The sequence below is a fragment of the Oncorhynchus clarkii genome, chromosome 23 (genome assembly GCF_045791955.1).
Source record: "Oncorhynchus clarkii lewisi isolate Uvic-CL-2024 chromosome 23, UVic_Ocla_1.0, whole genome shotgun sequence".
NCBI lineage: Eukaryota > Metazoa > Chordata > Actinopteri > Salmoniformes > Salmonidae > Oncorhynchus > Oncorhynchus clarkii.
The window spans coordinates 55628585-55655165 of record NC_092169.1 but is presented as its reverse complement, the minus strand read 5'-3'; the positions used below and the strand labels follow the sequence as shown (position 1 = coordinate 55655165).

At 45.7% G+C, this 26581-nt stretch overlaps 1 protein-coding gene across 1 annotated transcript in view; it reads left to right on the top strand.

The window, feature by feature from the left end:
- Positions 1 to 2122: 2122 nt before the first annotated feature.
- LOC139381099 (serine/threonine-protein phosphatase 2A 55 kDa regulatory subunit B delta isoform-like) overlaps positions 2123 to 26581 on the top strand; it is a 31304-nt gene continuing 6845 nt past the window's right edge. The window contains exons 1-8 of the mRNA XM_071124379.1: positions 2123 to 2357; positions 2607 to 2681; positions 18031 to 18128; positions 18331 to 18496; positions 19426 to 19538; positions 23101 to 23278; positions 23895 to 24059; positions 25250 to 25419. Of these exons, the coding sequence (XP_070980480.1) occupies positions 2351 to 2357; positions 2607 to 2681; positions 18031 to 18128; positions 18331 to 18496; positions 19426 to 19538; positions 23101 to 23278; positions 23895 to 24059; positions 25250 to 25419 (972 nt within the window). The 5' untranslated portion in view covers positions 2123 to 2350. The remainder of the gene's footprint in view (positions 2358 to 2606; positions 2682 to 18030; positions 18129 to 18330; positions 18497 to 19425; positions 19539 to 23100; positions 23279 to 23894; positions 24060 to 25249; positions 25420 to 26581) is intronic.

Here is a 26581-nt window from a genome sequence, read left to right as displayed (position 1 = left end):
CATATTAGATCAATTTTAATTTAAATATATTTCTGACAAATACATTAAAATAAAACACATTTCACAAAACATTTCCAAATATGTTGATAAATACATGTGGAAATACGTTGTAAAATAAATTATTTAAAGGATTTCAGAGTTTACTTTAAATACATTTTCTGATGTGTTTAACATGTACTATTTTTTTTAACTAGGCAAGTCAGTTAAGAACAAATTCCTATTTTCAATGACGGCCGGGTATTCAAACCTGCAACCTTTCGGTTACTTGTCCAAAGCTCTAACCACTAGGCTACGCTGTCCCCCCCACTTACTTTGTGTGATATATACTCAGTGTACAAAGCATTAGGAACACCTTCTTAATATTGACTTGCACTTCCCCCCTTTTCCCTCAGAACAGCCTCAATTCGTCGGGCATTGGACTCTACAAGGTGTCGAAAGCGTTCCACAGGGATGATGGCCCGTGTTGACTCCGATGCTTCCCACTGTTGTGTCAAGTTGGCTGGATGTCCTGTGGGTGGTGGACCATTCTTGATAAACATGGGAAACTGTTGAGTGTGAAAAACCCAGTAGCCCCAACAGTTCTTGATACACTCAAACCGGTGTGCTTGGCACCTACTACCATACCCCGTTCATTTAAAAAATACTTTATTTGGACATTTTTATATCATTCACAAATGCATGTTTTTCCCCCCGTATGGGTTGGAATTAATGAAGAGAGAAGCTACAACAAAGTAGATAGAGGATTACTCTGTCAGGCCGAGGAGGATTTCTAGGGCTTTTAAGTCTAACAAGCAAATTGAAAAAATATATAAAAAAATACATAGAGCAAACAAGCTTCCACTAGCAGGAACTTAGTCACATTCAGCAGAACACTGGCGAGGAGAGGACACCACCTCTTCATAATGAGCAGAGAAAGATCTGAGGAGCCTCGTCATTTCTGGCTAAATACTGCACTCTGCTGGCTGGTCTGGCTAAATACTGCACTCTACTGGCTGGTCTGGCTAAATACTGCCCTCTACTGGCTGGTCTCTACAGTCTGCCTCAAAACAAGATAGTAAATTGACTATCAGTGGTTGTGAGTAGCTTTGTTACTGTTGTAGTATTGACAAAGACTATTTATTATATTGACAAGATAGCCGACTTCCTGTAACTGCTATAGTTGTGATTTATCTCACACAATTGCACGGAGTAAATAATTTGTTCAACAACAACAACAACAAAAAGAAGGATGATTTACTTTACAGTTTCAACTAGTTTCACGAGATCTAGAATCAGGTTCACACCAGCACATCAGGAACGTAAAGGTTTACATCACTCAAACAAACAAAAACGTCATTACTTTTCGGTCTCTGAGCAAATAGTAATGGAGTAGACATTAACTCCACCATTGGTTCGTTTGGCAAATCCTATGGGTAAATGAATGGAGTTTTTTTGGGGGGGGGGGGGGGGTTTGGATAAACACCCAAAATAAGCAGTGTGGTAAACACAGACTTAGGAGATCTTATACCTTTTGTTCTATGAGATCATCTTCATCCGCTAACGTAACGTTTTGTGAATTTTTAAGCATTTGTGTAATTAAAAACAATAACATAAAGGTTTCATAATTCATAAATGCCATGTTAACTGACTGATATTATCTCATAGAATAAAACGTATAAGATATCCTAAGCCTGTGTTTACCTTTTCGCTGTTTATTCCAAAAACCCATTCTTTCCCCGTGAATTTTCCCATAGGAATGGCTGAACGAACCAGTGGTAACTCATTTCCGGTTTTTAGGACTACAAACTGGCGAGCTCTATTCCCTGGTATATATATAAATGGTTGTGAAACACCAGCCAATGGCCTAGGATTAAGGCTCTGTCTATTTCTTAGATTTCGATGCCTATGACAATCTCTGACTTTGTGTCGAATGTCTTTATCTAAGTATGAAACCAACAACAAAAAAAATCTGTTTTGCAAAAAACATTGAATGGTCATTACGGGGGGGAAACATAGAGATAATAGTCCACTTTCCCACGCCCTGTATCTGTCAGCTCGCCAAGGCTATGCGAAGCTGCGCATAGACGGTGCGCCTCTGATGCGGTCGAGCGCCTGAAATAGACTTCCGAAGCGTCGCAATGACGTCACCGTGTCACGTCGACTGTCACTTGTGCGCCATTTTGGATTTTTGGAAATGAAATGAAAAAAAATCACGGGCATTTCTGTAAAGCCCATATTCACGACTCTAATAACTGTTTCCTTTTTAATAACCTTGTACTGAAATTACAATCCTTACAACTCTAATCACTATCGGGAAGACCCCCTCCCCCCGCCCAAAAAAAAGAAGCCAGTTGTGTTGCAGAAAGTGACAATGGCAGGTAAGGTTGACAACTTTGTAGACGGGGGGCCCCCGCATCAGCGCGGCCTAAAAGCATTGCAAGTTTCTTGGCTAACAGGCAACCGAGCAGCTCTGACAATGTGTGCCAAAGTGTATACTCCATAGTTAACTAGTTGCTATGTTGAAGTACACATTTAAAGGTGGGAATTAATTCCTCTGTATTTCTATAACATCTGCTCCTATTTTCTGGCTATTTATTCACCTTTATTCAATTTGTGATGTTTTATAGGTGTCGGAGGAGGGAACGATTTCCAATGGTGCTTCTCTCAGGTGAAGGGAGCCATAGACGAAGATGTGGCTGAAGGTAAAGCTCGTTTCCATTTCAACAGATAGATGAACATTTTGAATGTTATTTATTGACCTAATCACGGGTGTTTTGTGCATGCTAACGTTAGCAAGTTAGCAACGTCGCTAATACAGATGGTTGCTAGTTCACTATCTAGCTAGCCTAGTGACTAAGTTGGCAGCATTCAAACCTTGTTAACTCGCTAGCCAGTTATAGCAATGGCTATTTAGGGGAGCTGTCTTGTTAGCTGCAAGTACTATTGTTTTGGCTAGCTAGGTGTAGATGGTTGACCTATGTAGTTATTGCAAGCACATGGTAGGTTAACAACAGTTGTTCTCTCTTCACCAGGCAGAACAAGGTCAGATCTTTGCTAACTACATCTGTCACTAAACATGGGCTTTAACTATATAGTTATATACCTATTAGCTGTGAAAACACTGCAAGATCTGGTAACAACTGTCAGTGTTGGTGTGAAAGAGAATCATGGATATGTTGCCCTGCACACCCCTGTTATCTAAGACGGCATTGATTCGGATGTAGCGACACATTGATCTGGTCTGTAAAGGCCCGCTATTGGCCGGCAGTGTGAAGGCTGACAGATATGGTGATGCTGGTCCCTCTGGTTTAAAATAAGGGGTGTCTCAGACATATAGGGGTGCCTTCCTGACTGTGCAGTACGATACACACTGTACTGTGAGGGAACCTGTGGAACTAGCTAATCACCTTGGTCTCTCAAAGAGAAAAGATGTATGTTTGTCTGTACAGGACTGTCTTTGCTGCACTACTGTGATACTGATTCTGAAGCTATTCGGTTGTGTCGTTTGGGACTGGGACTACTTGTCGTACTGACATTATATTTTGCACCACAATTAATCGTCTGTTTTTGAAGAAAGGGATTGGTCTGTGTATCTGTTGTGGACTGGCAGGTGGCACACTGGGCAGGGGCATCCCAGGAGAAAGGGCAGGAGGGATACTGCTGTGCTGCTGTCAGCTGGTCGTTTCCGGCTCCTCTCCTCCTCACTGCTACTTTGTTATAAATAATCAAGTGGCCTTGCTGTGAGATGTGGCACTAAAAGAGACACCGAGAGAGCGAGCCCCCAGCATCACGGGGAGAGAGAGCCCCCAGCATCACGGGGAGAGAGAGCTCCCCAGCATCACGGGGAGAGAGAGCCTCCCAGCATCACGGGGAGAGAGAGCCTCCCAGCATCACAGGGAGAGAGAGAGCCACCTGCCCAGCATCACAGGGAGAGAGAGCCCCCAGCATCACAGGGAGATAGAGAGCCTCCCCAGCATCACGGGGGGAGAGAGCTCCAGCATCACAGGGAGAGAGGGCCCCCAGCATCACAGGGAGAGAGGGCCCCCAGCAACACTGCGAGAGAGGGCCCCCAGCATCACGGGGAGAGAGAGTTCCCTGCATCACGGGGAGAGCGAGCCCCCAGCATTACAGGCAGAGAGAGCCCCTAGCATCACAGGGAGAGAGGGCTGCCAGCATCACGGGGAGAGAGGGCCCCCCAGCATCACGGGGAGAGAGGGCCCCCCAGCATCACGGGAGAGAGAGAGCACCACCCCCCAGCACCACGGGGAGAGAGAGAGCCCCTCCCAGCATCACGGGGAGAGAGAGAGCCTCATTCCCAGCATCACGGGGAGAGAGAGAGCCCCCCCAGCATCACCCTCCCATCATCACGGGGAGAGAGAGAGCCCCACCCCAGCATCACGGGGAAAGAGCGATCACCCACCAGCATCACGGGGAGAGAGAGGGAGAGAGCGCGCCCCCAGCATGACGGGGAGAGAGAGGGAGAGAGAGCGCCCCCAGCATGACTGGGGGGAGAGAGGGAGAGAGAGCGCCCCCAGCGTGACGGGGAGAGAGAGGGAGAGAGAGCGCCCCCAGCGTGACGGGGAGAGAGAGCGCCCCCAGCGTGACGGGGGGAGAGAGAGAGCGCCCCCAGCATGACGGGGAGAGAGCCCGCCCCCAGCGTGACGGGGGGAGAGAGAGAGAGCGCCCCCAGCATGACTGGGGGGAGAGAGAGCGCGCCCCCAGCACCACGGGGAGAGAGAGGGAGAGAGCGCGCCCCCAGCATGACTGAGGGGAGAGAGAGCGCGCCCCCAGCATGACGGGGAGAGAGAGGGAGAGAGCGCGCCCCCAGCATGACTGGGGGGAGAGAGAGCGCGCCCCCAGCATGACGGGGAGAGAGCCCGCCCCCAGCAGCACAGAGGGGCCAGCAGCATCTTTCCTGCCCAGTCATCCATACTGCAGCCTCTCTCTATTCTTCATGAACAAGCCATACATGTGCATGAACACTGAAACAGAGAGAGAGACTACCTCAACTTGTTCAATAAAGAAACCCCTCATTTTCATTCTCGGGCGAAAGCGTTTTGCTACGTTACGTCCTAATGAATACGACCCCCTTGGCTCTGCATCATCATACTGTCTCAACCAGCACAGAGAATAAATAGATTTCCCTTGCTGCAGTCTTGCTGTTCAGGCCGTGCTTAGATCTTCCACGGCTGAGTGCATTTCCCTGATGTCAGCTTCATCCTTTAACCAAGGTACAGAGTCCTACTACCTCTTTATAATATGCTACAGGGGCTCCGCACTGCACCTGACCCATTGTCTTCCAGCCCAAGCGAGGGGGGGGGGGGGGGGGGGGGGGGGGGTTGTGTATCTAAGGTGGTTGGGTTGTGAGCATAGAGACATATATTAGTTATCTGTGTGTTAATGTACAACAAAGTACGTCTTGTCAAAGACTCCAGTCACCCAAGTCATAGACTGTGTTCTCTGCTACCGCACGGCAAGTGGTACCGGAGCACCAAGTCTGGGTCCAAGAGGCTTCTAAACAGCTCCTACCCCCGAGCCATTAGACTCCTGAACAATTAATCAAATCACATTAATTACAATGACATCCAGCCCCCTCACCTCAACCTCCATCTGACCACACCATCTAGTGTGACAGTTGAAACACTGATCAATGCACTTAGTCAGCTAAGTTAGACTTGTTTTAGCCTTGGTTTCTCTGCTACCGCACCGCAAGCAGTACCGGAGCGCCTAGTCTAGGACCAAAAGGCTTCTTAACAGCTTCTGTGTGATGTCACGTGAACCCATAAGATGTGATGTCACGTGAACCCATAAGGTGTGATGTCACGTGAACCCATAAGGTGTGATGTCACGTGAACCCATAAGATGTGATGTCACGTGAACCCATGTGGTGTGATGTCACGTGAACCCATGTGGTGTGATGTCACGTGAACCCATGTGGTGTGATGTCACGTGAACCCATGTGGTGTGATGTCACGTGAACCCATAAGGTGTGATGTCACGTGAACCCATAAGGTGTGATGTCACGTGAACCCATAAGATGTGATGTCACGTGAACCCATAAGGTGTGATGTCACGTGAACCCATAAGGTGTGATGTCACGTGAACCCATAAGATGTGATGTCACGTGAACCCATGTGGTGTGATGTCACGTGAACCCATGTGGTGTGATGTCACGTGAACCCATAAGGTGTGATGTCACGTGAACCCATAAGGTGTGATGTCACGTGAACCCATAAGGTGTGATGTCACGTGAACCCATAAGGTGTGATGTCACGTGAACCCATAAGGTGTGATGTCACGTGAACCCATAAGCGATGTCACGTGAACCCATAAGGTGTGACGTGAACCCATAAGAGATGTCACGTGAACCCATAAGAGATGTCACGTGAACCCATAAGATGTGACGTGAACCCATAAGGTGTGATTTCATGTGAACCCATAAGGTGTGATTTCATGTGAACCCATAAGGTGTGATGTTACGTGAACCCATAAGGTGTGATGTCACGTGAACCCATAAGATGTGATGTCACGTGAACCCATACGATGTGATGTCACGTGAACCCATACGATGTGATGTCACGTGAACCCATACGATGTGATGTCACGTGAACCCATACGATGTGATGTCACGTGAACCCATAAGATGTGATGTCACGTGAACCCATAAGGTGTGATGTTTCACCTAATGGCTAGCTAGAAAGACATGACTGGAATAGACACTACTGTGTTCACTCGCAGAATTTTATCCAATCCAGTGGTTTTCAAATCAAATGTTATTTGTCTTCATGCTTGGTCAGCAACCGGTGTACAGTCGTGGCCAAAAGTTTTGAGAATGACACAAATATTAATATCCACAAAGTTTGCTGCTTCAGTGTCTAGATATTTTTGTCAGATGTTACTATGGAATACTGAAGTATAATTACAAGCATTTCATAAGTGTCAAAGGCTTTTATTGACAATTACATGAAGTTGATGCAAAGAGTCAATACTACAGTGTTGACCCTTATTTTTCAAGACCTCTGCAATCCGCCCTGGCATGCTGTCTTCTGGGCCACATCCTGACTGATGGCAGCCCATTCTTACACAATCAATGCTTGGAGTTTGTCAGAATTTGTGGGTTTTTGTTTGTCCACCCTCCTCTTGAGGATTGACCACAAGTTCTCAATGGGATTAAGGTCTGGGGAGTTTCCTGGCCATGGACCCAAAATATCGATGTTTTGTTCCCCGAGCCACTTAGTTATCACTTTTGCCTTATGGCAAGGTGCTCCATCATGCTGGAAAAAGATATTGTTCGTCGCCAAACTGTTCCTGGATGGTTGGGAGAAGTTGCTCTCTGAGGATGTGTTGGTACCATTCTTTATTCATGGCTGTGTTCTTAGGCAACATGGTGAGTGAGCCCACTCCCTTGGCTGAGAAGCAACCCCACACATGAATGGTCTCAGGATGCTTTACTGTTGGCATGACACAGGTCTGATGCTAGCGCTCACCTTGCCTTCTCCGGACAAGCTTTTTTCCCGATGCCCCAAACAATCGGAAAGGGGATTCATCAGAGAAAATGACTTTACCCCAGTCCTCAGCAGTCCAATCCCTGTACCTTATGCAGAATATCAGTCTGTCCCTGATGTTTTTCCTGGAGAGAAGTGGCTTCTTTGCTGCCCTTCTTGACACCAGGCCATCCTCCAAAAGTCTTCGCCTCACTGTGCGTGCAGATGCACTCACACCTGCCTGCTGCCATTCCTGAGCAAGCTCTGTACTGGTGGTGCCCCGATCCCGCAGCTGAATCAACTTTAGGAGACGGTCCTGGCGCTTGCTGGACTTTCTTGGGCGCCCTGAAGCCTTCTTCACAACAATTGAACCGCTCTCCTTGAAGTTCTTGATGATCCGATAAATGGTTGATTTAGGTGCAATCTTACTGGCAGCAATATCTTTGCCTGTGAAGCCCTTTTTGTGCAAAGCAATGATGACTGCATGTGTTTCCTTGCAGGTAACCATGGTTAACAGAGGAAGAACAATGATTCTAAGCACCACCCTCCTTTTGAAGCTAACAGTCTGTTATTCGAACTCAATCAGCATGACCGAATGATCTCCATCCTTGTCCTCGTCAACACTCACACCTGTGTTACCGAGAGAATCACTGACATGATGTCAGTGACTTGGTACCACTACCAAGTCAATGTGCAAGGGTAATAACATGGCTATATACACAGGGTATCAGTACCAAGTCAATGTGCAAGGGTAATAACATGGCTATATACACAGGGTATCAGTACCAAGTCAATGTGCAGGGGTAATGACATGGCTGTATACACAGGGTACCACTACCAAGTCAATGTGCAGGGTATCAGGTAATAACTAGGCTGTATACACAGGGTACCACTACCAAGTCAATGTGCAGGGGTAATAACATGGCTATATACACAGGGTACCAGGTAATAACATGGCTATATACACAGGGTATCAGTACCAAGTCAATGTGCAGTGGTAATAACATGGCTATATACACAGGGTACCAGGGTACCACTACCAAGTCAATGTGCAGGGGTAATAACATGGCTATATACACAGGGTACCAGGTAATAACATGGCTATATACACAGGGTACCACTACCAAGTCAATGTGCAGGGGTAATAACATGGCTATATACACAGGGTACCAGGTAATAACATGGCTATATACACAGGGTACCACTACCAAGTCAATGTGCAGGGGTAGAGGTAATAACTAGGCTGTATACACAGGGTACCACTACCAAGTCAATGTGCAGGGGTAATAACATGGCTATATACACAGGGTACCAGGTAATAACATGGCTGTATACACAGGGTACCACTACCAAGTCAATGTGCAGGGCTAATAACATGGCTATATACACAGGGTACCAGGTAATAACATGGCTATATACACAGGGTACCACTACCAAGTCAATGTGCAGGGGTAATAACATGGCTATATACACAAGGTACCATGTACCATGTACCAAGTCAATGTGCAGGGGTACGAGGTAAGGGAGGTAGATATGTACATATAGGTAGGGGTAAAGTGACTAGGCATCAGGATAGATAATAGACAGTAGCAGCAGCGTATGTGATGAGTCAAACGAGTTAGTGCAAAGTGGGTCAGTGCAGATAGTCCAGGTAGCTGTTTGGTTAACTATTTATCAGTCTTGTGGCTTGGGGGGGGTAGAAGATGTTCTGTTGGTCCCAGACTTGGTGCATCGTTTCTGCTATGTGAATGCAGAGAGAATAGTCAATGACCTGGGGTGGCTGGAGACTTTAACAATGTTCAGGGCCTTTCCTCTGACACCGCCTGGTATAGAGTGCTTGAATAACAGAGAGCTCTGCCCCAGTGATGTACTGGGTTGTACTCACTACCCTCTGTGGTGCCTTGCGATCAAATGCCAAGCAGTTGCCATACTAAGCGGTGAGACAGCCGGTCAAGATTTCCTCAATGGTGAAGCTGTATAACATTTTGATGATCTGAGGACCCATGCCAAATATTTTTTGCCTCCTGGGGGGGGAAAGAGGTGTTGTCGTGCCTTCTTCACGTCTGTGTTGGTGTGTGTGTGGACCATTTATAATTCCTTAGTGATGTGGACTCCGAGGATCTCAAAGCTGTCGACCCGCTCCACTACAGCCTTGTGGATGTGGATGGGGGCGTGCTCAGCTCTCCGTTTCCTGTGGTCCACGATCAGCTCCTTTTTGTCATTTTAGGGCGCCATCCAATAGTGAGAGTTAATGTGTTTCTATACTTTTAGTTATTACTTATTGTTTCTAGGCTTGGGCTAATACCACAGCATATGGTATAAACGCTATATTTTGAAATACAGAAGGTATGATTTTGCAATACTGTTTGAAAAATAAATAGATGTATTTTTAAGTTGAGTATAATTTTGAGAAATCTAGGATGTTAATTAGATTATCCAGCTCAGTTCTCCAGCTATGCATTTGGTTTGCTAAGTGGCTCTAGATGTGAAGATGAAGCTTCTTGGTTACAGCAGAGACATTCAACTCCCTCTTGGTAATAGCATATACTCCGGTATGGTACAGAAACTGTATGAAAATCTGCACACCACCCAACCCTAATTGAACCTCTGGCTGTTGGGTGTTTAAAGGCTGTAGTAAGTCATCTTGGTTGGAACCTCTGGCTGTTGGTTGTTTAAAGGCTGTAGTAGGTCATCTTGGTTGGAACCTCTGGCTGTTGGTTGTTTAAAGGCTGTAGTAGGTCATCTTGGTTGAAACCTCTGGCTGTTGGTTGTTTAAAGGCTGTAGTAGGTCATCTTGGTTGGAACCTCTGGCTGTTGGTTGTTTAAAGGCTGTAGTAAGTCATCTTAGTTGGAACCTCTGGCTGTTGGTTGTTTAAAGGCTGTAGTAGGTCATCTTGGTTGGAACTTCTGGCTGTTGGTTGTTTAAAGGCTGTAGTAAGTCATCTTGGTTGGAACCTCTGGCTGTTGGTTGTTTAAAGGCTGTAGTAGGTCATCTTGGTTGGAACTTCTGGCTGTTGGTTGTTTAAAGGCTGTAGTAAGTCATCTTGGTTGGAACCTCTGGCTGTTGGTTGTTTAAAGGCTGTATGTAGTAGGTCATCTTGGTTGGAACCTGGTTGTTGGTTGTGTTTAGAGCTGTGTTGTGAATACAGTATCTGCTGTAGGGCCATATAAATATATATTTTTTGTGGCCTGATTCCATTTTCTAATTTTTGGGGGGGGGCAACATTTTTGTATGTGTTCCATTCAGAGGATGAATGGGCAAGACAAAATATGCCTTTGAAAGGGGTATGGTAGTAGGTGCCAGGTGCACTGGTTTGTGTCAAGAACTGCAACACTGCTGGGTTTTTCACGCTCAACAGTTTCCCGTGTGTATCAAGAATGGTCCACCACCCAAAGGACATCCAGCCAACTTGACAACTGTGGGAAGCATTGGGCGGCAGGGTAGCCTAGTGGTTAGAGCGTTGGACTAGTAACCAAAAGGTTGCAAGTTCGAATCCCCGAGCTGACAAGGTACAAATCTGTCGTTCTGCCCCTGAACAGGCAGTTGACCCACTGTTCCTAGGCCGTCATTGAAAATAAGAATGTGTTCTTAACTGAAGGTAATAATAAAGGTAAAATAAAAAAATAAAATTGTAGTCAACATGGGCCAGCATCACCGTGGAACACTTTGACACCTTGACGTCCATGCCCACACACTGTGGCTGTTCTGAGGACGAAGGAGGGTGCTCCTAATGTTTTGTATATACACACTGCATTCGGAAAGTATTCAGACCCCTTGACTTTTTACACATTTTGTTACTCCAGAATCAATTTATTCTAAAATTAATTGATTCAATATTTATTTTATCTACACGCACTACTCCTTAATGACAAAGCAATAGCAGGTTTTTAAAAATGTTTGCAAATGTATTCAATATTTTAAAAAATGGATACCTTTTTACCTAAGTATTCAGACCCTTTGTAAATGAGATTTGGATTTGAGCTCAGGTGCATCCTGTTTCCATTGATCATCCCTGATGTTTCTACAACTTCATTGGATTCAATCTGTGGTACATTCAATTGATTGGACATGATTTGGAAAAGGCACACACCTGTCTATATAAGGTCCCACAGTTGACAGTGCATGTCAGAGCAAAAACCAAGCCATTAGGTGGAAGGAATTGTCCATATAGCTCCAAAACAGGGTTGTGTTGAGGCACAGATCTGGGGAAAGGTACCAAAAAAATGTCTGCAGCATTGAAGGTCCACAAGAACACCGTGACCTCCATCTTTCTTAAATGGAAGAAGTTTGGAACCACCAAGACTCTTCCTAGAGCTGGCCGCCCATCCAAACTGATGTATCGGGGTAGAAGGGCCTTGGTCAGGGAGGTGACCAAGAACCCAATGGTCACTCTGAAAGAGCTTCAGAGTACCTCTGTGGAGATGGGAGAACCTTCCAGAAGTACAACCATCTTTGCAGCAATCCACCAATCAGGCCTTTATGGTAGAGTGGCCAGACGTAAGCCACACCCCAATAAAAGGCACATGACAGCCCGCTTGGAGTTTGTCAGAAGGCATCTAAAGACTCTCAGACCATGAGAAACAAGCTGCACTGGTCTGATGAAACCAAGATTGAACTCTCTGGCCTGAATGTCTGGAGGAAACCTGGCACCATCCCTACAGTGAAGCATGGTGGTGGCAGCATCATGCCGTGGGGATGTTTTTCAGCAGCAGGGACTGGGAGACTAGTCAGGATCAAGGGAAAGATGAACGTAGCAAAGTACAGCGAGGTCCTTGATGAAAACCTGCTCAGGACCTCAGACTGGGATGAGGGTTCACCTTCTAACAGGACAAAGACCCTAAGCACTCAGCCAAGACAATGCAAGTGTGGCTTCGGGACAAGTTTCTGAATGCTCTTAAGTTGCCCAGCCAGAGCCCAGACTTGAACCCGATCGATCGAACACCTCTGGAGACACCTAAAAATAGCTGTACAGCGACGCTCCCCATCAAACCAGACCGATTGATAGGATCTGCAGAGAAGAATGGAAGAAACTCCCCAAATACAGGTGTGCCAAGCTTGTAGTGTCATACCCAAGAAGACTTGAGGCTGTAATCGCTGCCAAAGGTGCTGCAACAAAGTACTGAGTAAAGGGTCTGAATATTTATGTAAACGTGATTTTTTTTTTTTTTTTTTGCATAAATGTCTAAACCTGTTTTCACTTTGTGATTATGGAGTATTCTGTGTAGATTGATGTCTAAACCTGTTTTCACTTTGTGATTATGGAGTATTCTGTGTAGATTGATGTCTAAACCTGTTTTGGCTTTGTGATTAAGGAGTATTCTGTGTAGATTGATGTCTAAACCTGTTTTGGCTTTGTGATTAAGGAGTATTCTGTGTAGATTGATGTCTAAACCTGTTTTCGCTTTGTGATTATGGAGTATTCTGTGTAGATTGATGTCTAAACCTGTTTTGGCTTTGTGATTATGGAGTATTCTGTGTAGATTGATGTCTAAACCTGTTTTGGCTTTGTGATTATGGAGTATTCTGTGTAGATTGATGTCTAAACCTGTTTTGGCTTTGTGATTATGGAGTATTCTGTGTAGATTGATGTCTAAACCTGTTTTCGCTTTGTGATTATGGAGTATTCTGTGTAGATTGATGTCTAAACCTGTTTTCGCTTTGTGATTAAGGAGTATTCTGTGTAGATTGATGTCTAAACCTGTTTTCGCTTTGTGATTATGGAGTATTCTGTGTAGATTGATGTCTAAACCTGTTTTCGCTTTGTGATTAAGGAGTTCTGTGTAGATTGATGTCTAAACCTGTTTTGGCTTTGTGATTATGGAGTATTCTGTGTAGATTGATGTCTAAACTTGTTTTTGCTTTGTGATTAAGGAGTATTCTGTGTAGATTGATGTCTAAACTTGTTTTTGCTTTGTGATTAAGGAGTATTCTGTGTAGATTGATGTCTAAACCTGTTTTGGCTTTGTGATTATGGAGTATTCTGTGTAGATTGATGTCTAAACCTGTTTTGGCTTTGTGATTAAGGAGTATTCTGTGTAGATTGATGTCTAAACCTGTTTTGGCTTTGTGATTAAGGAGTATTCTGTGTAGATTGATGTCTAAACCTGTTTTGGCTTTGTGATTATGGAGTATTCTGTGTAGATTGATGTCTAAACCTGTTTTGGCTTGTGATTAAGGAGTATTCTGTGTAGATTGATGTCTAAACCTGTTTTGGCTTTGTGATTATGGAGTATTCTGTGTAGATTGATGTCTAAACCTGTTTTGGCTTTGTGATTAAGGAGTATTCTGTGTAGATTGATGTCTAAACCTGTTTTGGCTTTGTGATTATGGAGTAGTCTGTGTAGATTGATGTCTAAACCTGTTTTGGCTTTGTGATTAAGGAGTATTCTGTGTAGATTGATGTCTAAACCTGTTTTGGCTTTGTGATTAAGGAGTATTCTGTGTAGATTGATGTCTAAACCTGTTTTGGCTTTGTGATTATGGAGTATTCTGTGTAGATTGAAGATGAACATGTTTTATTGAATCAATTTTATAATAAGGCTGTAACGTAAAATGAAATGTGTAAAAAGTCAAGGGGACCGAATACTTTTCGAAGGCCCCTGTATATTTTAAGAGCATCTTTGAGAACTAACAATCACAACAACAACAACAACAAACTTCAGACACTCAGACAGCATAAGCCATGGAAAAAAAATGTGTAGAATTACAGGAAATTCGCTTCATAAGAGAAACATGTTGCTACTGTGGCCAAGAGGAGGGCTGAACATCTTTGGCAGTGTGGACTTCAGAAAATAATTTATAGCCTGGCTAGCCTACTTCTTGTATCGAGCATATTACGTATTTATCAGGAGACTAGCATGGCGCATGGTTGTTTTGTCTTGCTGTGAGGCCAAGTACCCCACTGAGCTGCTAGTGTTGTTGCAGTGGGTTCTCCACCCGGCACAGCCAGAAGAGGACTGGCCACCCCTCATAGCCTGGTTCCTCTCTAGGTTTCTAATCTCCACCTGGCACAGCCAGAAGAGGACTGGCCACCCCTCATAGCCTGGTTCCTCTCTAGGTTTCTAATCTCCACCTGGCACAGCCAGAAGAGGACTGGCCACCCCTCATAGCCTGGTTCCTCTCTAGGTTTCTTCCTAGAGTTCTGGCCTTTCTAGAGAGTTCTTCCTAGCCACCGTGCTTCTACACCTGCATTGCTTGCTTTTCGGGGTTTTAGGCTGGGTTTCTGTTTCAGCACTTTGAGATATCAGCTGATGTAAAAAGGGCTATATAAATACATTTGATTTGATTTGGCTGTTTTGTGTTGTCATTATTCCCCAGTGAGCTGCTAGTGTTGTTGCAGTGGGTTGTGTTGTCATTATTCCCCAGTGAGCTGCTAGTGTTGTTTTGTGTTGTCATTATTCCCCAGTGAGCTGCTAGTGTTGTTGCAGTGGGTTGTGTTGTCGTTATTCCCCAGTGAGCTGCTTGTGTTGTTTTGTGTTGTCATTTTTCCCCAGTGAGCTGCTAGTGTTGTTTTGTGTTGTCATTATTCCCCAGTGAGCTGCTAGTGTTGTTGCAGTGGGTTGTGTTGTCATTATTCCCCCAGTGAGCTGCTAGTGTTGTTTTGTGTTGTCATTATTCCCCAGTGAGCTGCTAGTGTTGTTGCAGTGGGTTGTGTTGTCATTATTCCCCCAGTGAGCTGCTAGTGTTGTTTTGTGTTGTCATTATTCCCCAGTGAGCTGTTAGTGTTGTTGCAGTGGGTTGTGTTGTCATTATTCCTCCAGTGAGCTGCTAGTGTTGTTGCAGTGGGTTGTTGTCATTATTCCCCAGTGAGCTGCTAGTGTTGTTGCAGTGGGTTGTGTTGTCATTATTCCCCAGTGAGCTGCTAGTGTTGTTTTGTGTTGTCATTATTCCCCAGTGAGCTGCTAGTGTTGTTGCAGTGGGTTGTGTTGTCATTATTCCCCCAGTGAGCTGCTAGTGTTGTTTTGTGTTGTCATTATTCCCCAGTGAGCTGCTAGTGTTGTTTTGTGTTGTCATTATTCCCCAGTGAGCTGTTAGTTTTGTTGCAGTGGGCTGTGTTGTCATTATTCCCCAGTGAGCTGCTAGTGTTGTTTTGTGTTGTCATTATTCCCCAGTGAGCTGTTAGTGTTGTTGCAGTGGGCTGTGTTGTCATTATTCCCCAGTGAGCTGCTAGTGTTGTTTTGTGTTGTCATTATTCCCCAGTGAGCTGTTAGTGTTGTTGCAGTGGGTTGTTGTCATTATTCCCCAGTGAGCTGCTAGTGTTGTTGCAGTGGGTTGTGTTGTCATTATTCCCCCAGTGAGCTGCTAGTGTTGTTGCAGTGGGTTGTGTTGTCATTATTCCCCCAGTGAGCTGCTAGTGTTGTTGCAGTGGGTTGTTGTCATTATTCCCCAGTGAGCTGCTAGTGTTGTTGCAGTGGGTTGTGTTGTCGTTATTCCCCCAGTGAGCTGCTAGTGTTGTTGCAGTGGGTTGTGTTGTCGTTATTCCCCCAGTGAGCTGCTAGTGTTGTTGCAGTGGGTTGTGTTGTCATTATTCCCCCAGTGAGCTGCTAGTGTTGTTGCAGTGGGTTGTGTTGTCATTATTCCCCCAGTGAGCTGCTAGTGTTGTTGCAGTGGGTTGTGTTGTCATTATTTCCCCAGTGAGCTGCTACTGTTGTTGCAGTGGGTTGTGTTGTCATTATTCCCCAGTGAGCTGCTAGTGTTGTTGCAGTGGGTTGTGTTGTCGTTATTCCCCAGTGAGCTGCTAGTGTTGTTGCAGTGGGTTGTGTTGTCATTATTCCCCAGTGAGCTGCTAGTGTTGTTGCAGTGGGTTGTGTTGTCTAGTGTTGTTGCATTATTCCCCCAGTGAGCTGCTGCAGTGTTGTGTTGCAGTGGGTTGTGTTGTCATTATTCCCCCAGTGAGCTGCTAGTGTTGTTGCAGTGGGTTGTGTTGTCATTATTCCCCAGTGAGCTGCTAGTGTTGTTGCAGTGGGTTGTGTTGTCATTATTCCCCAGTGAGCTGCTAGTGTTGTTGCAGTGGGTTGTGTTGTCATTATTCCCCCAGTGAGCTGCTAGTGTTGTTGCAGTGGGTTTGTGTTGTCATTAGTGGGTTGTGTTGTCATTATTCCCCAGTGAGCTGCTAGTGTTGTTGCAGTGGGTTGTGTTGTCATTATTCCCCAGTGAGCTGCTAGTGTTGTTGCAGTGGGTTGTGTTGTCATTATTCCCCCAGTGAGCTGCTAGTGTTGTTGCAGTGGGTTGTGTTGTCATTATTCCCCAGTGAGCTGCTAGTGTTGTTGCAGTGGGTTGTGTTGTCATTATTCCCCAGTGAGCTGCTAGTGTTGTTGCAGTGGGTTGTGTTGTCATTATTCCCCCAGTGAGCTGCTAGTGTTGTTGCAGTGGGTTGTGTTGTCATTATTCCCCCCAGTGAGCTGCTAGTGTTGTTGCAGTGGGTTGTGTTGTCATTAGTGGGTTGTGTTGTCATTATTCCCCCAGTGAGCTGCTAGTGTTGTTGCAGTGGGTTGTGTTGTCATTATTCCCCCAGTGAGCTGCTAGTGTTGTTGCAGTGGGTTGTGTTGTCATTATTCCCCCAGTGAGCTGCTAGTGTTGTTGCAGTGGGTTGTGTTGTCATTATTCCCCAGTGAGCTGCTAGTGTTGTTGCAGTGGGTTGTGTTGTCATTCTTCCCCCAGTGAGCTGTTAGTGTTGTTGCAGTGGGTTGTGTTGTCATTATTCCCCCAGTGAGCTGCTAGTGTTGTTGCAGTGGGTTGTGTTGTCATTATTCCCCCCAGTGAGCTGCTAGTGTTGTTGCAGTGGGTTGTGTTGTCATTATTCCCCCCAGTGAGCTGCTAGTGTTGTTGCAGTGGGTTGTGTTGTCATTATTCCCCCAGTGAGCTGTTAGTGTTGTTGCAGTGGGTTGTGTTGTCATTATTCCCCAGTGAGCTGCTAGTGTTGTTGCAGTGGGTTGTGTTGTCATTATTCCCCCAGTGAGCTGCTAGTGTTGTTGCAGTGGGTTGTGTTGTCATTATTCCCCCAGTGAGCTGCTAGTGTTGTTGCAGTGGGTTGTGTTGTCATTATCCCCCCAGTGAGCTGCTAGTGTTGTTGCAGTGGGTTGTGTTGTCATTATTCCCCAGTGAGCTGCTAGTGTTGTTGCAGTGGGTTGTGTTGTCATTATTCCCCAGTGAGCTGTTAGTGTTGTTGCAGTGGGTTGTGTTGTCATTATTCCCCCAGTGAGCTGCTAGTGTTGTTGCAGTGGGTTGTGTTGTCGTTATTCCCCCAGTGAGCTGCTAGTGTTGTTGCAGTGGGTGCTACAGTACAGGATGACGTGTGCCTGATAGGGTTCGGTCCTATACTGAGAGGGGGATGTTCACGAGGCCCCACTCTTTATAATATGATTGAAAAACCCACTGCTACGTCAGACTGGTCATCAATGATATTGATCATGTTTTTGTTTTGTGACGTAGATCTAACCCATGTTATAGTGTGTCTTAAGTTCAGGTTTGTTTATCATTATTTGATTACATATGCAAAAAAAAAGAAACAGCCAACATAGAAGTGTTACGCTCTCATGACCTTTTTGTTGTTGTTGTCTCTCTCAGCCGACATAATCTCAACGGTTGAGTTTAACTATTCTGGAGAACTACTAGCGACGGGAGACAAAGGAGGTCGTGTCGTCATTTTCCAACGGGAACAAGAGGTCAGTTAACTATCAAACAGATATAAATCAATAGGGGGAAGAAACAACGTTTAAGACTAAAACGCACCTTGAAAACAACATTAGTCGGATTCACCTCATAATGTACAACATCGTATTTTTTTAAATATTTTTAAGTGCATTACTGTGGTGGTTGTGAAATATAGTCGTACTGATAATGAGCTGGGGGGTTTATTTCTTTCAGAGTAAAAACCGTCCTCATTCCAGAGGAGAATACAACGTGTACAGCACTTTCCAGAGCCATGAACCCGAGTTTGACTATTTAAAAAGCTTAGAAATCGAGGAGAAAATCAACAAGATAAGATGGTTACCTCAACGAAACGCTGCACACTCTCTGCTCTCAACAAACGGTAAGTCGCCGAGCTCTCCTTCATGTTTTTCTGATTCCGTTCGGTCAAGGCGATGACGACTCTTCAGCACCACAGACGGTTCCGCTGAATATTGAACTGTAAAGGTCGCTTATTAACCTCTGTCGTGGAAATGTCCTGTATTACCAAATCCATGAGAGAGCAAACCACCACACAAGTCAGTTATATCATAAAGTCCATCTTTTAATTATATGAGCTTCACCATAAGCCCGGTGACTCTCAGATCAATTCAGTGTCTATAAATGAATTCTCTGAGAGTGCTTACAAAACAATTCTTAGTATCATTTATAGCCCAGACACACCCATCTGAACTCACATGACAAATAACAGATCTTAGAAACATTACAAAGGAAGACTTTACTTGAGAGAGGAGTATTCCATAGCCAGACAGCATTATCTATAAATGATTGTTCAGTTTACTCTCTTAGACGAGGTTCTACTTCTCGTTCTTGGTACAACATTGTACCAAAACATTACCTCATCCAATGGCATATATCAATTGTCAATCCTAGATACTCCCATCTTAAATACACCCCCTCCTGGACAAGCTCACCGAGACAGTGAGCCTCTTAGGTTATATACTAGATCAAGATAAGGGCAACCTCAGAGGGGACATGTAATAGTGAGCCTCTTAGGTCATACACTAGATCAAGATAAGGGCAACCTCAGAGAGGACATACAACAGTTCCAGACCCATTCACATAAGAATACAAGCCTGACCTCTCCACTCTCTGGGGCCCAAGTCACTTTTCCCCCACATAAGCATTATTATGTAAATTAAACATCTTATTTAACTAACTCATTCTGATTCTGCTACCACACTCCTTCCTCTGAAGTGTTTTTACAGACGGAAGGCCAAGGTGACTGTAAACCTGTGCTATAACACTGACATGGCCTTTTTTACAACCCAGACAAAACCATCAAGCTGTGGAAAATCAGCCAACGGGACAAAAGAGCAGAAGGCTACAACTTGAAAGACGAGGATGGAAGACTGAGAGATCCTTTCAGAATCACGTCGTTACGGGTATGTCTCCTCTCGTTCATCACCGTTTACCTGATATAGTTTTGAATGATCCCGTTCAGGGAAATATTATTGAAATTTTACCCCTTTTTCTCCCCAATTTCGTGGTGTCCAATTGTTAGTAGTTACTATCTTGTCTCATCGCTACAACTCCCGTACGGGCTCGGGAGAGGCGAAGGTCGAAAGCCATGTGTCCTCCGAAAACACAACCCAACCAAGCCGCACTGCTTCTTAACACAGCGTGCATCCAACCCGGAAGCCAGTCGCACCAAAGTGTCGGAGGAAACACCGTGCCCCTAGCGACCTGGTCAGCGTGCACTGCGCCCGGTCCGCCACAGAAGTTGCTGGTGCGCGATGAGACAAGGATATCCCTACCGGCCAAACCTTCCCTAACCCGGACGCTGGGCCAATTGTGCGTCGCCCCATGGAGCCTGGGCTCGAACCCAGAGTCTCTGGTGGCACAGCGATGCAGTGCCTTAGACCACTGCGCCACCCGGGGAGGCAGTGCCTTAGACCACCGCACCACCCGGGGAGGCAGTGCCTTAGACCACTGCACCACCCGGGGAGGCCCTTCGTTCAGGGACATTTTTAAAAACACAAAGAAAAACGTAAAGTATTTGGAGTGAAAATGTGAGGGAGAAAATACACGGCACAGAGTGACGGTCTGATATGAACCTGCCGTTCGTTCTCCGTCCGTTTAGACGCAGGGCGTTTTAGCAACCGCTCGCCGTTAGCCGCTCGCCGTTAGCCGCTCGCCGTGAGTCGTTAGCCGTTAGCCGTGAGCCGTTCTGACTGCTGACATTTTCACAAGTTTGGACACGTAGAATCAGTTCGCACTCGGTTCGCAAATTACATCCGGCACTCTGTTCAGAGGTGCCAAGTCCTCTTGGACGGCAAACGCTACCCGTGTGTCCCTGCCTTTTTAAACTGTCATCCCTTCTGATCCATCTCTCATGTGATTGATTACCTGATATATGGTTCATTACCCCTCCTCCGTGACTCCTTTCACACCCTCCCTCCGTGGCTCCTTCCACACCCCCCCTCCGTGACTCCTTCGACTCCCCCTCTCCGTGACTCCTTCCACACCCCCCCTCCGTGACTCCTTCCACACCCCCCCTCCGTGGCTCCTTCCACACCCCCCCTCCGTGGCTCCTTCCACACCCCCCCTCCGTGACTCCTTCGACTCCCCCTCTCCGTGACTCCTTCCACACCCCCCCTGCGTGGCTCCTTCCACACCCCCCCTCCGTGACTCCTTCCACAGCCCTCCTCCGTGACTCCTTCCACACCCCCCCCCCCTCCGTGACTCCTTTCACACCCCCCCTCCGTGACTCCTTCCACACCCCCCCTCCGTGACTCCTTCCACACACCCCCTCCGTGACTCCTTCCACACCCCCCCTCCGTGACTCCTTTCACACCCCCCCTCCGTGACTCCTTCCACACCCCCCCCCCTCCGTGACTCCTTTCACACCCCCCCTCCGTGACTCCTTCCACACCCCCCCTCCGTGACTCTTTCCACACACCCCCTCCGTGACTCCTTCCACACCCCCCCTCCGTGACTCCTTTCACACCCCCCCTCCGTGACTCCTTTCACACCCCCCCTCCGTGACTCCTTCCACACCCCCCCTCCGTGACTCCTTCCACACCCCCCCTCCGTGACTCCTTCCACACCCCCCCTCCGTGACTCCTTTCACACCCCCCCTCCGTGACTCCTTCCACACCCCCCCTCCGTGACTCCTTCCACACCCCCCCTCCGTGACTCCTTCCACACCCCCCCTCCGTGACTCCTTCCACACCCCCCCCTCCGTGACTCCTTCCACACCCCCCCTCCGTGACTCCTTCCACACCCCCCCTCCGTGACTCCTTCCACACCCCCCCTCCGTTACTCCTTCCATACCCCCCCTCCGTGACTCCTTCCACACGCTCCCCTCCGTGACTCCTTCCACACGCTCCCCTCCGTGACTCCTTCCACACCCCCCCTCCGTGACTGCTTTCACACCCCCCCTCCGTGACTCCTTCCACACGCTCCCCTCCGTGACTCCTTCCACACGCTCCCCTCCGTGACTCCTTCCACAGCCCCCCTCCGTGACTCCTTTCACACCCCCCCCCCTCCGTGACTTCTTTCACACCCCCCCTCCGTGACTCCTTCCACACCCCGCTTTGCCACAGCCCGAACCCAAAATGGACCGAACTGTGATCCCTTAGTTTAATTCAAACTTAAATATTTTGTCTTCACCCTCTGAATGGCACACATACACCATTTTTTTTTTTCACCTTTATTTAACCAGGTAGGCCAGTTGAGAACACCTTTATTTAACCAGGTAGGCTAGTTGAGAACACCTTTATTTAACCAGGTGGGCAAGTTGAGAACAAGTTCTCATTTACAATTGCGACCTGGCCAAGATAAAGCAAAGCAGTTCGACAGATACAACGACACAGAGTTACACATGGAGTAAAACAAACATACAGTCAATAATACAGTATAAACAAGTCTATATACGATGTGAGCAAATGAGGTGAGATAAGGGAGGTAAAGGCAAAAAGGCCATGGTGGCAAAGTAGATACAATATAGCAAGTAAAACACTGGAATGGTAGATTTGACAGATGAGTGTGCAAAGTAGAAATACTGGGGTGCAAAGGAGCAAAATAAATATAGTAGGGGAAGAGGTAGTTGTTTGGGCTATTTATAGATGGGCTATGTACAGGTGCTGTGATCACAATCAATGTCTCAATGGTCTCAAGGCTTAAAAATCCTTCTTTAAACCTGTCCCCTCCTCTTCATCTACACTGATTTAAAGTAGATTTAACAAGTGACATCAATAAGGAATCATGGCTTTCACCCGGATTCACCTGGTCAGTAAATATCATGGAAAGAGCAGGCGTTCCTAATGTTTTGTCCAATCAGTGTCCGTCTGCTACAGAGGGAAAGGAGAGAGCATGAGAAAATTATGTTGGATATAAAAGTTCTGAAAACATGTTTATTATTTTTTTATTATTATATTAATATATTATTATTATAAATATTTATATATTATATTATTTTTTTCCTATTTAAAATAGAAGATGGAGAACCAGCTACAGGATGAAAATCCAGTATTTTTGGCGCATGAACAACCAGCTAGCACCGCTAACGTTATCCAGCAAAAAAACTATAACAAGTGTATATATACAACAAAGGGACTATAACAAAGTATTGAGATTAAGTTTTGTAGGTGACCAAATACTTATTTTCCACCATAATCTGCAAATAAATTCATTAAAAATCCTACAATGTGATTTTCTGATTTTTTTTTTCTCATTTTGTCTGTCATAGTTGAAGTGTACCTATGATGAAAATTACAGGCCTCTCATCTTTTTAAGTGGGAGAACTTGCACAATTGGTGGCTGACTAAATACTTTTTTGGCCCACTGTATATATTTTGAGTCAAGTATCAATATAATATTGCGATATGTAACTAACCCCCCCCTACTTCACTACTACAGGTATTTGTCATCTTCAGAAAAGGAGCGAACTGCAGGGTTTTTAAACGTGGTACATCTCCATAATAAAAGGCTTCTTTGTTGTAGGTGCCTGTGCTGCTGCCCATGGACCGGATGGTGGAGGCTAGTCCGAGGAGGATATTCGCTAACGCACACACATATCACATCAATTCCATCTCTGTAAACAGCGATCACGAAACGTACCTTTCGGCTGATGATCTCAGGGTTAACCTCTGGCACTTAGAAATCACTGATAGAAGTTTTAGTATCCTTTTTTAATCACAAAACATACGCAACATGTATTTCATTTAAATGGGAAGATTTGTGTGTGTGTTTAACTGTGTGTGGTGTGTCTACCTGTGTGGTGTGTCTACCTGTGTGTGGTGTGTCTACCTGTGTGTGGTGTGTTTACCTGTGTGTGGTGTGTCTACCTGTGTGTGGTGTGTTTACCTGTGTGTGGTGTGTCTACCTGTGTGTGTGTCTACCTGTGTGTGGTGTGTCTACCTGTGTGTGTTTACCTGTGTGTGTGGTGTGTCTACATGTGTGTGGTGTGTCTACCTGTGTGTGTGTGTCTACCTGTGTGTGTGTTTACCTGTGTGTGGTGTGTCTACCTGTGTGTGTGTGACTACCTGTGTCTACCTGTGAGTGTGTCTACCTGTGTGTGTGTGTGTGTCTACCTGTGTGTGTGTGTGTGACTACCTGTGTCTACCTGTGAGTGTGTGACTACCTGTGAGTGCGTGTCTACCTGTGAGTGAGTGCGTGTCTACCTGTGAGTGAGTGCGTGTCTACCTGTGAGTGAGTGCGTGTCTACCTGTTTGTGTCTATGCCCTTGCCATGTCTTGGTGGTGTTGATCCTTGATCGTGCCCCTCCCCTCCCCCAGACATTGTAGATATAAAGCCTGCCAATATGGAGGAGCTGACAGAAGTCATCACAGCTGCAGAGTGCCATCCACACCAGTGTAATGTATTTGTGTACAGTAGCAGTAAGGGGACCATCCGCCTCTGTGACATGCGAGCTGCTGCCCTCTGTGATAGGCAAAGCAAATGTAAGTCAATAATATCGTTGGGGGTAAAACTTTACAGAAATGTTATTGTTTTAGATAGAATAATATATGTTGTTGCTAGCAAATCCTGCGAATCCTGTTATCAAAACTCAACTCGAAATAAGAGAACGGAGTTGAGCGTTCCTCAAACTAAGTCCGATGTGTTTTCACATACAAACAGTTTTTACAATAGTTTCCCTCTGATGTCAGAAGGTTATATTTATTTGTATTTATTTAATTAGGCAAGTTAAGAAGAAATTCTTATTTTCAATGACGACAGAACAGGGGGTTAACTGGTCTAGGAACAGTGGGGTTAACTGGTCTAGGAACAGTGGGTTAACTGGTCTAGGAACAGTGGGGTTAACTGGTCTAGGAACAGTGGGGTTAACTGGTCTAGGAACAGTGGGTTAACTGGTCTAGGAACAGTGGGTTAACTGGTCTAGGAACAGTGGGTTAACTGGTCTAGGAACAGTGGGGTTAACTGGTCTAGGAACAGTGGGTTAACTGGTCTAGGAACAGTGGGGTTAACTGGTCTAGGAACAGTGGGGTTAACTGGTCTAGGAACAGTGGGTTAAACTGCCTGTTCAAGGGCAGAACGACGCTCTAACCACTAGGCTACCCTGCCGTAACATACATACAGAATGATGTAATCCGTGTAGTACCCTCTCAGCTCTTTAGGGTAGCGGGACAACGGTCAGGAAATATAGGCTTTGTTTTCAGGCTGATAGAGAGCAGCTTTCATTGTTTATTTATAGACTAGGATTTATAATGCATTATGAGGCAGCTATAATGCGTTGTAAGACTCGTCATGAACATGAATGATCCCTCTATAACGTCTTGATTAGTTAATGTAATGATTCTTCAGTTGAATGACAGTAAGGCTCATACATGGTTATAACAAGTTATAAAGCTTTATACCTGCAGGCTTTAGGTAAAGTGTAACCTCCTGTCTGTCTTCTAGGAGCTAGACGCAGGCTTGTTTTTGATACTAACGTGGTCCTGTGTGCCTCAGTTGGTAGATCATGGTGCTTGCAATGCCAGGATTGACTCTTTAATTACCAGGGTCACCCATACAATAACATGTCTGCATGCATGGCTTTAAGTCACTTGAGATAAAAGCATCTGCTAACTGGCCAATACGTTGCTGTTTTGATGGACTGGTTTGGAAAGGTTTGTGTTTATTTGTTTCTCAGTCTTCGAGGAGCCAGAGGACCCTAGCAGTCGGTCCTTCTTCTCCGAGATTATCTCCTCAATATCGGATGTGAAGTTCAGTCACAGCGGCCGTTACATGATGACCAGAGACTACCTGTCAGTCAAGGTGTGGGATCTGAACATGGAAAACCGGCCTGTGGAGACCTATCAGGTACTGACTTTAACTTTACCTGTAGAGACCTACCAGGTACTGACTTTACCTGTAGAGACCTACCAGGTACTGACTATGACTTTACCTGTATAGACTTACCAGGTACTGAATTTAACTTTACCTGTAGAGACCTACCAGGTACTGACTTTAACTTTACCTGTATAGACTTACCAGGTACTGAATTTAACTTTACCTGTAGAGACCTACCAGGTACTGACTTTAACCTTACCTGTAGAGACCTACCAGGTACTGACTTTACCTGTAGAGACCTACCAGGTACTGACTTTAACTTTACCTGTAGAGACCTACCAGGTACTGACTAGAACTTTACCTGTAGAGACCTACCAGGTACTGACTTTAACTTTACCTGTAGAGACTTACCAGATACTGACTAGAACTTTACCTGTAGAGACTTACCAGATACTGACTAGAACTTTACCTGTAGAGACCTACCAGGTACCGACTTTAACTTTACCTGTATAGACTTACCAGATACTGACTAGAACTTTACCTGTAGAGACCTACCAGGTACTGACTTTACCTGTAGAGACTTACCAGGTTCTGAATTTAACCTTACCTGTAGATACCTGCCTGTAGAGACTTACCAGGTACTGACTGGAACTTTACCTGTAGAGACTTATCAGGTACTGACTGGAACTTTACCCGTAGAGACCTACCAGGTACTGACTGGAACTTTACCTGTAGAGACATACCAGGTACTGACTGGAACTTTACCCGTAGAGACCTACCAGGTAATGACTTTACCTGTAGAGACCTACCAGGTACTGACTTGAACTTTACCTGTAGAGACCTACCAGGTACTGACTGGAACTTTACCTGTAGAGACCTACCAGGTACTGACTTTAACTTTACCTGTAGAGACCTACCAGGAACTGACTTTACCTGTAGAGACCTACCAGGTACTGACTGGAACTTTACCTGTAGAGACCTACCAGGTACTGACTGGAACTTTACCTGTAGAGACTTGCCAGGTACTGACTTTAACTTTACCTGTAGAGACCTACCAGGAACTGACTTTACCTGTAGAGACCTACCAGGTACTGACTGGAACTTTACCTGTAGAGACCTACCAGGTACTGACTGGAACTTTACCTGTAGAGACTTGCCAGGTACTGACTAGAACTTTACCTGTAGAGACTTA